General features: G+C 35.1%; 1 protein-coding gene across 1 annotated transcript in view; it reads left to right on the forward strand.

Moving 5' to 3' along the window:
- Nucleotides 1-14,707, forward strand: part of grin3ba (glutamate receptor, ionotropic, N-methyl-D-aspartate 3Ba) — a 127,890-nt gene that overhangs the window by 98,923 nt on the left and 14,260 nt on the right. Inside the window, exons 7-9 of the mRNA XM_028437193.1 lie at nucleotides 142-288; nucleotides 1,494-1,639; nucleotides 8,562-8,677. Coding sequence (XP_028292994.1) covers nucleotides 142-288; nucleotides 1,494-1,639; nucleotides 8,562-8,677 — 409 coding nt within the window. The remainder of the gene's footprint in view (nucleotides 1-141; nucleotides 289-1,493; nucleotides 1,640-8,561; nucleotides 8,678-14,707) is intronic.

Below are 14,707 nucleotides of genomic sequence, written 5' to 3' on the forward strand. Positions count from 1 at the left end.
GGTCGTCTTTGCTCACTTCCTGGCCCCAGAGTTGGTCTAGCCAATGAGAGCGAACAGAAAAAAACGTGTCATATCCCCCTGCGTTTAGCAGTATCAAAACAATCATGGTGTGTGTGTGTGTGCGTGTGCGTGTGTGTGCAGACTCCTAAATGCTGGACGGGCCGTTTCCTCATGAACCTGTGGGCTATCTTCTGCTTACTGGTGCTGTCCAGCTACACCGCTAACCTCGCAGCCGTCATGGTCGGAGAGAAAACCTTCGAGCAGGTTTCAGGGATTCATGACGAGAAGGTCAGAACGCACACAAGGACACACACACACAACTGTCAACGTGACACAAATCTACACACAAACTAATCCCACACAAGGGCGAGATAATGAGTAGAGAGAGGAATTATTCCTGAAGGATTATCACTTTATGTTGACGTAAAACCAGCAGGGAGTTCAGTTTAACATCTGCTCCTCATTCCACAGCCGTACAGAGAGAGTTGTGACAGTTCCGTTCACTCCAACGGTTTGTCCCGGAAGTGATCAGTTTACTATTGTAGCGCATTGAAGCTACAGCAGAGGAAAAAGCGCCACCGTGGCACATGAGGGCGTGTCATTCATATATTGGTATGTGTCAATGATTCGGTCACACCAACTGTAGCAATATTTGACTCACAAATAAATTAGAAAACAACTTTAATGGAAATTGATGAAAAAAAGTGGGGTGGGGCCCTGATGAAATTGTGCGAGGCATAATCAGAATCTACGCTGAATTACCTTTGAAACGATATATCACACGACTATGTTCCCATAAATTTGGAAATTAACGGAAATGGGGGGCTCTGAGTGTCTCATCATATTCATTCATAAAGTATTCGTCTCAAACTGCATTCTGATCTAACAAGAACTAACGGGGGAGGAGTCATTTGACAAATGGGCCCCATTTAAATATTGTATGTGTCAATGATTCGGTTCCACCAACCGTCGTAATATTTGACTCACAAACAAATGAGAAATCAACTTTGGGGTTTTTTTTCTTTTGGGGCCCCTTGGGGTCCCCCTGGGCCCCAAATCAAAAATTGGGCTCTGAGTGTTGATGCATACACATCCATAGATTATAGATCTGTTCACGATTAACAGAGGAATAGTGATTTTAACTAGTGTACACAACAAGAAGAAGAAAGTGAGGGGTGTTAGGAGTCTGGTCGCCCGTCCTACAAACTGTCTACTAGTACTGCTAGTTCACATTTACTCATAGTATTAGTTTAGTAAACAAAGGTTTTTGTCACACTATTGTGTGAGTAGTAAAAATCATTAACTGGTAAAATATGTTTTACTAGTAGTAAAATATTTACTAGACCATTTAGTTTAACTGGTACTAGTACAACTCACTAGTAGTACTAGTAGACCTAATAATGCAAATGAAGTAGGAGGGATTAAAAGCAGATCCACCTCCATGATTGGTTGGAATATTTTCAACATTATAATAATAATATTTTCTTCTGCAGCTTCATCATCCATCGTTGGGTTTTCGTTTTGGGACGGTGAGAGAAAGCAGCGCTGAGGATTACATGAAGAAGAGTTTTCCAGAGATGCACGACTACATGAGACGCTTCAACCAGCCCACCACCCCTCAAGGAGTTCACATGTTGAAGTGAGTCACGAGCACGAAACTAAACATCCCCCTCGTGTGTGTGTGTGTGTGTGTGTGTGTGTGTGTGTGTGTGTTGGTGTGTGTGTGTGTGTGTGTGTGTGTGTGTGTGTGTGTGTGTGTGTGTGTGTGTGTGTGTGTGTGTGTGTGTGTGTGTGTGTGTGTGTGTGTGTGTGTGTGTGTGTGTGTGTGTGTGTGCAGGTATTTCTGTACGCTGCATAACAAATTCTGTCTGAAGTGCAAACATGACAAATTCTCTGCAACACCAATAAAAATCCAGCGTTCCTGGCACGTTTCTCTCTCATTCTGCTGCTTTTTGAAAGCTCAGAGTGATTTTCGTGCGAGCTGCAGCCTTAAGTTCTGCTTGAAAGCTGATTGGTTTCTCCTACCCACAGAGATGCTGTGTCTAACCCATTTATCAATGATTTCCTATTATACAGAAATCCCTGTTTTGTAATTGCGTCTGACAGAAAACCGAACTAATGCTTATTGGTTGAGTCACTTATTTTTACGCCGTGCATGAGCTTTTTTTCCTCTGCAGACGAACGTTTAGCAGACAGGGTAAGTGAGGTCAGAGCGACACAAGGAACACGTTTAAAACATGTAATTAATGAAAGAAAATAAATAATACAGCAAATTTCAATGACTTTTCTACACATTTTTTTCCACTTTCCAGACATGTTCAACACTTATAAACCATTTCTACTACTTTTACACCTAATGTCACATATGTTGACCCATTATTGTCACTTTTAGTTTTTGCCAATTGAACCACATTCACCATTTGTCATGTCCCTTATTATACAGAAATCCTTGTTTTGTAATTGTGTAACTGAACTAATGCTGATTGGTGTTTTTCCTCTGCAGACAAACATTAATAAGGAAATAATGTAACTAAATTAAAGCCGATGTAAGATGAGATGAAGACTAAAGTTATTTCATTGTACACTTATAGTGTATGTTTATTTATGGCCTGAAAAGTGAAAACATTCAGAACTTTAAGATCAAATCTGGAGGTTTGAGGATGAATATCAGATTTATTTATTTTCTAACACACTTTGTACTGAATAAGTCTCTGTTTTTAGATAAGGAAGTACTAAACACGTCTTTAAGATGACATTCAAATGAAATTCTAGATGCTGCACAGCAATAGTCGGGGGCCAGGCCAAATGTTGCACAAGCTGAACTTAATGAGTTTATACTGTCTACTATATACTATACTAACTTTATACAATGGAACTCATCCATGTCTATAATGTCATAATTTCCTCTTGTTTTTCGGACAAACACAGTCAGGTTGTTGTGTTTTTTCCCTGACTTGTCCTCTCCGCCCCCACATTAAGTAAAATGTTCTTTTCAGTGTCAACTGCTTCACTTATGCTGTTGAGGATGAAGCCACTTTGGTGTTGGCAGCGTCGCTACTTTAGCTTTTTCTGCTTTTCTTTGGCCTTTCCGTCTAATTGACTGCAGTGGAGGAAAACGGTGACAATGCATTTAATCCCATTAGCAGCGTCAGGCTTTTTATTACCTGTGATTGTCACCGTGATGACTATCTTAATGGCCTTGTATTAGCATACGGGTGAGTTAAAAAAACCAAATAGCTTTATGTTGGAAAAATAACAAAAACACACTAAAATGATCCCAGAAAAAAAACACAAAACATAAAATAAAGAAAAAAAAAAACAACAAAATTACTCCAAAGGCTCAGAAAACAACAAAAATGTACAAAACTACTTCTAATACTGTATACACTGAACCACAACAAAAATAATCAAATACAACAATCATACACAAAATAGTATAATACAAAATGGCTCTAAAAACACACAAAATGACAGATAAATATAATAGATAACAACTAAATACACTAAAAACTACAACATGCACCAATAAAAATATACAAATTATAAATGTATATATAAGATATACGCAAGAAAATATACAAAATGACCACAAAAATGCACTAAATGATCCAAGAAAAAACACAAAACAACAAACACACAGAAAGTAAAGAAAAAATAAAATAAAAGACTCACAAAACAATTAAAACGCACAAAACGACAACAACAAACAATAACAAAAAGGCACAAAATCCCTCCTAATACACACTAAACAGCAACAAAAATAAACAATTACAACAATACAATAATATGCCAAATTAGTCCAAATCCACACAAAAAACATCAATAATAAAACAAAAAAACACTTATTTTACCTTTTTTATTTATTTATCAGTCTATCAGATATAAATCTATGTTTCCAATAGGATGTCACCAGTAAATAAAGGATAAATATTCTCTCTCCTCTCAGCGTCACATTAGATCCACACAATGATCCTCCTTTTATTGGTCAGCTCATTTTACAAGAGATCTGATTGGTCAGGAGGCGGGGCTTTAGTACACGTTCAGATCTTATCCAGAACAAAACCTGGTCCCAACCAGGTTAGTCATTCAGCCTAAGTTACCATGGTGATTTAGCTCTGTAAGACGTTAATGAGCTTCATAGTTCAGCACACACTGATTAAATCCTGGAAGTTAGCGAGATAAGGAGAAAATTCTAGCTTCGTAGTACAGACTCAAAATGAGAGAAAAACACAAAATAAAAATAAAATATAACAAAATAACTCCAAAGATTTACAAAGCAACAGCAACAAAAATACAGAACTACAACAGAAAGGCATTAAATTAATACACACTAAAAAACAAAAAAATAAACAAAATGTCTCCAAAACACAATCCCATAAAAACAACAAATAATATAGAAAAAAATCTCTACAAAATGGCTCCAGAAACACTTAATATGACAGATAAATATGCTGAACAATAACTAAACCACTCTGAAAAACACAAAAAAAAAACAACCTCACGAAAAAAATGTACAAATTATGAATGCATATATAAAATATACACAAGAAAATGTACAAAATGACAATAAAAACATTAAATGAAGAAGGAAAACATGCATTTAATCCCATTAGCAGTGTCAGGCTTGTGATGATTATTTAAATGTAAAAGTCAGTTTAGGATAAATAACGACCTCTGATGAATGAGGTGAAGATGCTGCTTTATTATCATCTTTATTATCATCTTTATTATGACGATTATGACAATGATGGTGATATTAGGCGGTGAGAGAACATTTTCTCCTCAAAGTCAATGAGTTAAAAGCAGGAAAAATTGGGCAATCGATGCGTTTGGAGCGAGTTTAAATGAGGACGCGTCCAAATCTGCTGCTGCTTTGTGTTCTTTCCCAGTTACAAGCACTGTCGTAATGGGATGAACAGGAAAAAATAAAAAGGTGCTAAACCAGTGCCATGGAAGGCCACGCCTCATTAAAGCTCGTCTGGTAGTAAACGCTGAATCTGTGTGTGTGTGTGATCTGAATCTGAACACTAACACTGATCACACAGAGGATTTACAATCATTCATCCAGTGATTCATATATTCATCTGATTTTTACAAAATAATAAATTCCTTTGTTCATTTTGTCCTGCGTCGCCTTAAGCTAACGTTAGATTGTAGCATTTATTTTATTGCACATTATTTTTTCAGAACTGTCAACCTGGGGGCCACATGTGGCCCTTAGTTTAATTTTGTGCGGCCCCCCCAAAGTAAACGCAAAAAATATCTCCAAAACACACATCATCACACAACAAATTACTCCAAATAAACATTTTATCAAAGCAAAAACAATTGCTAAATTATAGGAAAATGTGCAAAAAAACGTCGAGCAACACAATATGGCAAAAGAATTATTCACAAACAGAAATAAATGATAAAAACACACTAAATGGCAATAAAAACACACTAAATAATAATAAAACACAAAATGAGAGATAAATATAATAAATAAATCAATATACTAAATGAGTCAGAAAAACACACAAAAATCTGCAAATTATAAATGTACATATTCTTTCCTATGTTAATGCTCAGATAAGTTATTATTCTAAATATTGACGTGTATATTAATAATGTGGCCCTCAGATCACACAATCACATGTTTTGTGGCCCCGCTGTGATAAAAATTGCCCATCTTTGATATACTGTAATTAATAACAGGGCGTCTGGATACAGAATGTGTTTATTGTGAATTTCACACAGTATCTTAAAACTCAACAGTCCGTGGAAATCATATGGATTCAGCCTCAGAAAACAATGTGTTTTTTATAGGAAAATACATGTGGTGAAAAAGAGGATGAGAACAGCAAAGATGAAGGATGTTAGAGAGAGAGAGAGAGAGAGAGAGAATAATCCTGCACTGACAGAACCAATCACTGACCTCGATGCTGTGGGCATCAAATCCCTGCGTGTGCGTGCGTAGCACACCAAGGGAATATTGTAGGACCCTAAAAAATCCATTTTATTTCTTTTTCCAAATTCTGTGTTTTCTACATAGCATTAGCCTAGCACTGTATTAGCATTAGCAAGCCTACCCCTGGATTAGCACTAACCTTGCATTAGCATTAGCCTAACATTGACATTAACCTAGCAGTAGCATTACCTTAGCTAAGCATTAGCCTAACACTGCCAGTAGCATTACCCTAGCCTTAGATTAGCATTAGCTTAGCATCAGCTTAGCATTAACCTAGCATTAAAATTAACATTAGCCTAGGACTGGATTAGCATTAGCCTAGCACTGCATTAGTTTTAGCTAGCCTAGCCCTGGATTAGTATTAACCTAGCATTATCCTCGCATTGACATTATCCTAGCATTAACAGTAGCATTATCCAAGCACTGGATTAGCATTAGCCTAGCATTAGCTTGCCAAGGAGGTAACGGTGTACCCAGAGAAATCCCATGCAAGCACGGGGGGAGAACATGCAAACGTGTCCAAAGAGAGCCCCTCCCTCCCTCCCTCCCTCCCTGTTTGCAGCACTTCACTAGAAAGGGGCGGAGCTTAAATTAGGTTTTCATGTTTCTTTTTTTATTATTATTTATTTTGTTTTCTCACAGGAATTAAAAACTATTTTCTGAAAAAGTTATAAATATTTCTCAAAACAAAACTGAATTTTAAGAAATTAATGTGGAGAATGCGGAATTTGGAAAAAAATAAAAAGGATTTCATTGGATCCTAGAATAATGCATGCTCTCGTACATCCTTCCATCCCCGTTGTGTCTGTATTTGTGTATAAAAACACACACACACACACACACTGAAGCCACATGCTGGTTAACAGAGCTCCTCTTCTTCTTTTTTGACAGCTTTATACAAAGAAACTGAGATTTTCTCTGACTTTAACTCTGAAAAGTCTTTGTAAAGTCAACCTTCTGTTTAGCAGCGAATGCCCAGAATAACAAGTTTCAATGATTAAATCAGTGGTTATATTTCTTTTGGTAGACTTTGTGTGTGTCACTCAGAAACAGCCTTAAATACACACATGACAAGTTCAAATCCCACCAAAACCTCACAAACAAACTCAGCGTTGTTATTCGAAAACAATGTTAGGTACATGTTTAGCAAATAAGAAACGTACCAATCAAAACAGGCAGAATATATGTGCCAAAAGTCACACGATAGTGTACAATTGTTTTATTTTTATTTTACTTAGATTATATATATATATTTTTTTTATTTTTTATTTTTTTTGTGTGTGTAAAACGTGCTCTGTTGGTTTGGCTTTGCAAATAAGAAAGGTACTAATCAAACAAACGCATTAATCACATAATTTTGCATGCTCGTCACTGGGATCAGTAGGGCCTCCGATTTTTTGTGATCGCAGAAATTGCACAGAAAAAAAAAATTAATTTAAATTTAAAATGAGGTCCCAAATTGATACAGAAATGCCTCACATCCATGTTTTGGGACAATTTCACACATTTACTTGCTATTTTTCAATGGAAAAGGGTGATTGAATGTGTGACAAAAGGACAAATATATTGCGATAACAAAAACACACAAAACTTCGAAGAATAGACGAAACCACAATAAAAATACACAAATTCACTCCAAAAATAGGCAACTACAACAAAAAATTTGCAAATTTATTACAAAGACTTGTAAAACAAAAAAGCACAAGACGTAAAAGAAAAAACACAAAATACACAAAACAACTTAGATTTTTTTTTATTTAATGTTACTAAATTATTTCTGTTCATTCAAAGTGGTTAAATATCATGTGGTGTGACTGTTTGACCATGACTGATCTTTAAAATTACTCTAAATCTATTAAAATTAATTTTCTTTCCTATTTTAGTGATATTTTAATCTTGTATAGGTATTTTATTTTTACTTCTATCATAATATTCATGCAAAACATTTTATGAAATTTCATGCAATAAAAATCCTTGCACGTCATTGACATCGGATATTTTTTGTACTTGAAGACATGTTTTGTGTATACAACAAAAAATGTTGAAGTACTAAAAAATAACCTTTTAAGTAGAAAAAAAAATACAATTCTACATTGTCATGTGACATTTGAAACACATTCTGCTGTGCAGATTCACACACAAACGCCAGTTAACCTCCTAAGAAATGTCCTGTTTTGATTAGTACGTTTCTTATTTGCAATTCATGCCACATTGGTTTGTGACTGAAGTTTTGTATTTACAAACCACACTGAGTTTGTTTGATTCTTTGCTGGTGAGTACTACATGTTTTGTGTTTGACAGGATTTTAACGCTTTATGATATTTAAAGCTGTTTTCATGCAGGTATTTAACTCCAACCCTGCGCGCTGCTCAAAGGCTGCACACAGTCTAAAATGAATGGTGAACAGGGATGAATTCTGTCAGAGAAGGAAAGTGTTGTCCTGTTTGTGTTTGTTTAGTTAATGCTGTGTTTACTGAGCGTTGGAAGAATGAGGATCATCTAATCCTGTATGAGTTCAACATGTGGATGATTGGATGCTGAATCATAACAAGTGTGTGATAGGTTTATTCTCTCTTCCCTGTGTGTGTGTGTGTGTGTGCGCGTGGTGAAGGACGGACCCTCCGACCCTGGATGCGTTCATCATGGATAAAGCTCTGCTGGACTTTGAAGTTTCTATCGACGCAGACTGTAAACTGCTCACTGTGGGGAAGCCGTTCGCCATCGAAGGTGCACACACACAACACAATACACAAAACAACAACAAAACATACACAAAATGACTCCTAATACACAGTACACAACCACAACAATAAACAAATTAGTCCAAACACACACAAAACGACAACGTAAATCATGGAATGAAAAAACACAAAACTAGCAAGACCACCACAAATTTACACTAAAATTACAGAAAAATAAACAAAACCACATAATAAACACAAAACAACTCACACACACACAACATTAATGAAAAATAGAACAACATTTCTCCACAGACTCACAAAACAACCAAAATGCATAAAACAACAAAACATACAAAATGACAACACAAGCTTCACCTCTTCCAATTTACTGACCCGTGTGTTTGTTTTTGTGTTTAATTTTAACTGGTATTTGACAAACTTTAGCTATAAACACACCTGAGTTCTTAGCGTGAGAACAACTCAACAAACTGCCGTATTTCTCCTCCTTAGCAGCAGCAGCTAGCTCAGCTACGTTTGATGTGATGAAAAAAGGTTACGCTAGAAATATGTAGCCGGCGGACGTTCACCTGGAGACTCGGATCAAACGCGATAGTCTGTTGTGTGAGTGACGGAACAACGCAGGCAGTGGACGTGTGAACTTTCAACGCTGCAGGGGAGAAATAGTCAACGTATCTATTATTAACAAGGCTGCACAGATTAAACTGTGTTACAGGTCTGAGAAGCTGCCGTCCAATCACAAACCAGAGAAACACATTCAGCCATAGTCTTAAAGCAGCTAACGAGCCACATCGGGCCTTATTTTGTGCTTTAGCCTCAGCTGTTTGTGGACCGGAATTCATTTCATTCATTTTTCACTCATAAAAAACACCATTGAAATGATTCACACACGTGTGTGAGCACTGCAGTGTAGCTAACATTACTTAACATTACACATTAGACATCTCTAATCATATTCTGTACAAGACACTGTCATTGTTTAAGAGTTTTTAATTGTAAAAATGTATTTGTATTAATGAAAATGACCACAAAAATACACAAACGGACAACAAAATCACCAATATGATTACAAATTTGTGCAATAATAACAGAACATTATATAAAACGACAACAAAAATACATAAAAGGACGCCAAAATGATTACAAATGTACACAAAAATAACAGCATATGAAAAGAAAAATACAGACACAAAATGACAAAAAACCACAACAAAAACAGACAAAACTGACCTAAAGATACACAAAAGGACGACAAAACCACCAATAAGACTAAAAATGTACACAAAAATAACGGAATATTATACAAAACAACAACAAAAATATGCAAAAGGACACCAAAACAATTACAAATGTACCCAAAAAATAACACAAAAATATGGAAAAGAAAACAAATACTCATAAAATAAGAGAAAAATACACAAGGACTCCAAACACACACAAAATGACACAAAACCACAACAAAATACAGTACTAGGGATGTAACGATTTACTCAACTCCCGATACAATTCTCTCAAAATTTATTTTACAAAATGGGACTGTAGACAAATGATAACTGAAAAATATTCCTTTATTCTTTTGGAGAAAAAATAGAAAATACTGTATTATTTTCCTTTTATTTTTCATTGTCAAAAGAATTCCTTGATAAACTATTCAAAACAATGCAATTTAACTAAAAATAAATTCTGAATGAAATAAATAAATGAATAATACAAATGAAGAAGAAGCCTATTAATTTAAATTCTGGTTCTATAGTAAACAATGCAAAACTGCATAATAGTTCTTTTTCTTTTTAAAAGTGCAACTGAAAATGTATTTTGTGCCTTAACAATTGGACTTTATAAAAAACAGTCAGTGTACTGTATTTACATCACATTTGTTTGGACCAGCAGAGGGCGCTGGTAACCCAGTGGTCGGTTGGGATGCAGATATTCTAGCAGTGAAGAAGAAATGCTATGCTAGCATACAGAGCTAATAGAAAAACATGACTTTTACAGATATTCACGTAATATTACAGATATTCTTTCGGTGCTAAAGGGGTAAGGAATCATTTATGAACATGTATAAGAGAAGCAGGCGATTCCGCCCGCCGCCTACGCTTCTGGACAAGAGAAGGATGAATTTAAATTTAAAAAAAGTACTGCGATTCAATTTTCAGTGTATCGATATGAACCGTGATACCTATGAATCAATTTTTAACTGCCTTACGATTAATCATTACATCCCTATACAGAACTACAACAAAAATTCACAAAATTGCTCCAAACGCACACAAATCGACAACAGAATCACACAAAACTGACAACAAAAATAAACAAAAAGACAACAAAACAACCAATGCTACTACAAATCCTCACAAAAATAACATAATGTACAAAACAACAACAAAAAATACACAAGGAGCTCCAAAAACCCACAAAACTTCAAAGAATAGACAAAACCACATCAAAAATACACAAATTCACAAAATTACTCCATAGACTCACAAAACAACAAAAATACACAAAACAACAACAAAAAAGATGAAAAAACTACAAAAATACACAACTGCAACAATATTACACAACAAAACCACCAAGACATATTTACGCAAAAATAACAGAAAAACAACAAAAATAAACAAAATCACCCCAAACACACAAAACTACAACACAAATTAACAAAGGGACTCAAAAACACACAGAACAACAACTAAAACACACAGTTTAAAAATACACTAATCGACTCCTGAAACTGTGTGTAGTGTGAGTGCTACATTAAACATCTGTAATCCCACACCATCTGTTTAACTGTGTAAGACTTTTGTGTAAATGTAATTGTATTGATGAAAAGAGCTGCTCTGAAGGAAATATAGTTTCTGTGCTTTAACACAATGATAAATGAAAAGCAGAATAAAGCAGTGGAAGGTTTGTGTAGCTGATGTAGATCAATCCTGTCTGAGGCCACGCTAAAGAATAGAATAGAAAGATCAATAGAGGTCAGAGGTCAGGATCGACCCCCCCCCCGATGTCAGCCTACACACAACAGAAAACAGGAAGTAAGTTTGAGTCAATGAAGGAATAATGAAGACGCTGATAGAGCCACAGGATGTGACAAACTGCTGATAGACAATAAAGTAATCTTCAAAACACAAGAGGACGAGAAAAGCATAGAAACTACAAATATACACAAAGAAATAACAGAAAAGCACAAAAAACAACAACAAAAATACATAAACGGACCCCAATGAGACACAAAATGAGGAAAATGCACAAAATTATTTAAAAAAACACAAAACAACCACAAAAATACTCAAACGGACAAAACCACGACTATGAATATGCTCAAAAGACACAAAACAACTAAAATACGTAAAATATGAGAGAAATATATAAAATGACTCCAACGCACACAAAATAACCACAAAATTACATAAAATGACAACAAAAACACAAAATGACAACAAAATCATGCACATAAATGAGAAAAATACACAAAACGACTCCAAATACACGCAAAATTACAACAAAATACACAATCACAACAAATTCACTGGTGAATTTCAGGTTTCCATTGACTACAGATAAATACAGAGCGTTACGTTTTTATGCTTTCATTTCTTTCTGAAGACGTATGTCGTACATCTCTTTAATATTTGTCTTTATTTTGTTCATTAGCATGTTGCTGCTAGCTACATACCGCTGAGTGGACCCCTCCTTTCCTCCCATAAACATATTTATTCACTTGTTTTTATCTCCTTTATTCACTATAAAGTTTCAGACACATTCTCCTCTACGTCACTTTCACTGTGAAAGAGCTGTTCCAAAACCTCACATCAATGCATGCAACGTGTTCAGCACATTGAAAAAATATCGTCATGATAATGTTATGCTTAATCAAATATGAAATATGAATTAAAAAACAAACTGTTGTATTTTGAATGGGGTCAAATTGACCCCAAGGATAACATGATGAATTAAATAATTAGTTGAAGACAACATGTGTTTAATTTCCTCAGTGTGTTGTATGTGAACATGTGTACGTCTCATTCACTCACCCGTGCTGTGTTTTGTGTCGTGCACATAAACAATGAGACAAAGACGTGGGAGCGTCTGAGACGTGAGCTGTTTGAATAACAACGTCCAACCAGGGTCGACCAGACTCTACTGCCAGCCTCGCTTTGCCTCAGACACGCTTCTGTGCTGCCACTTACACACACACACACACACACACACACACACGCAGAGTGCAGCGTTGTTCATGTGGGTTTCTAGGCTGTCGTAAACATCACAGACTTTACAGTTCCACTGTCTTTATCTCATGACCACCATCTTTTCTGGAGGTTTATCTTGATTAGGGGACACAGTTCTTTTATCACTGGCTCTGCAGAAAGAAACAAAATGAAATCCCTCCGCCTCCTTCATTTAATCCCTCCCACATTCCGACTTCCTTCTGTTAGGATAAGAGTGAAGTTACTCTGTAGTTGTTCAAACCTCACAAACATTGACGGAGACAAAGTCAGAGGTTTTGCTTTGCTTGAATCAATCAATAGTTTATTAACAGATTTTACATGAACAGAAATGAATCAACAATAATAATAATAATAATAATAATAATAATAATAATAATAAGATCAGTAGGAAACTCATATCAATTCTGGAATTTCTCAGAACACTTTTTTTTGCAGAAATACATCTTTTAAATTAACGCATCCCTCGAGATGTGCTCAAAATCAGTTTCAAATGTCAATAAATCCTTATATCTCGTTAAAAATTCATATCTCGGTTTGTAAATGACCAGTCTTTATTAAATGTGACCTAGTTATGTCATGTTGGTTCTTCAATTACTTCACTTAGTTTCATTTGGATCAGATTTGGATTGTGTGACTTTTTATTTCAAAAACAGTGACGTTAATATATTGTGATTTACTTTATGGTTATTAATGAGAATAGAAATGAGTTTTTAGCCTTTAAAGTGTGAGTGATCAATGACATCAGGATCATTGATCTAATAAATGATCATTTCTAGAACAGTGATTCCTAACTGGTTTGTCAGGAACTAAAAGCTGGTCATAAATAAATAAATAAATAAATAATTAATGTCTCTCATGTTAGACTCGCCTTTTATATCCAAAGAAATGTTTGTTTTGACAGGAATGCTATGAAATGCATGTTGCACAGGAAAATATATATATCTCTATATTATACAGTATATATATATATATATATATATATATATATATATATATATATATATAATATAGAGATATAAAGATTAAATGTGGGTTTTAATCTTTATATAAACAGATGTTTATATAAATATACATTTGGTTGAATATTCAACAGAGTTGGTGTTGGAGTTCCAGTATAAGATCAGTTTAGAACCCGTGGTCATGAAAAGAGGAGGTTTGTGACATCAGTGTTGTTGTTGATAAATGCTTTAAATACATTAGTGTTCCTAGTTTTTTGTGAGTTGATTGGTTCTACTGAACAACAGTTGTTTCTAGGTTCACTGATAGTTATGAAGATTGACTGTTATGTAGAGTTGGTTCTAAACTTATTATCTAATTTTTCTGGATCAGATCTGGTTAGAAAAATGAGTTTAGTAATTGGTTATAAGCCTTTAAATGGTCATTGATATCATGATTCTGATCATTGATCCAGATAACTGATGATATCTTGTAGGAATTCATCAAAATGAAATGTTTTGTCTGAAACTGAAAACCAAAAATGAAAAAGTAAGTAAGTAGTACAACACAATAAAATAATAAAACAAGAGTGAATAAATATCATAAGAACAGCAACATTAAAGGATAAATAAAAATTAAAATCCAGTAACTAAAAGCTTTACTGTAAAGTAAAGTTTTCAGCAGTTTTTAAAAGTAACCACACAGTTGAGCTCCCTGAGAGACTGGTGCAGGTTATTCCAGAGTCTGGAACACCAGGTCTCCTCTGGTTTTACATTTAGTTTTTAGGGTCTTTAGGAGACCCTGGTCTGAAGACCGAAGGCACCGCCCTGATGAGTAGGGGTACAACAAGTCTGAGATATATTTAGGGGCCTGACCATGTAATGCTCAGA

The sequence above is a fragment of the Gouania willdenowi genome, chromosome 22, assembly GCF_900634775.1.
Source record: "Gouania willdenowi chromosome 22, fGouWil2.1, whole genome shotgun sequence".
Classification (NCBI taxonomy): Eukaryota; Metazoa; Chordata; class Actinopteri; order Blenniiformes; family Gobiesocidae; genus Gouania; species Gouania willdenowi.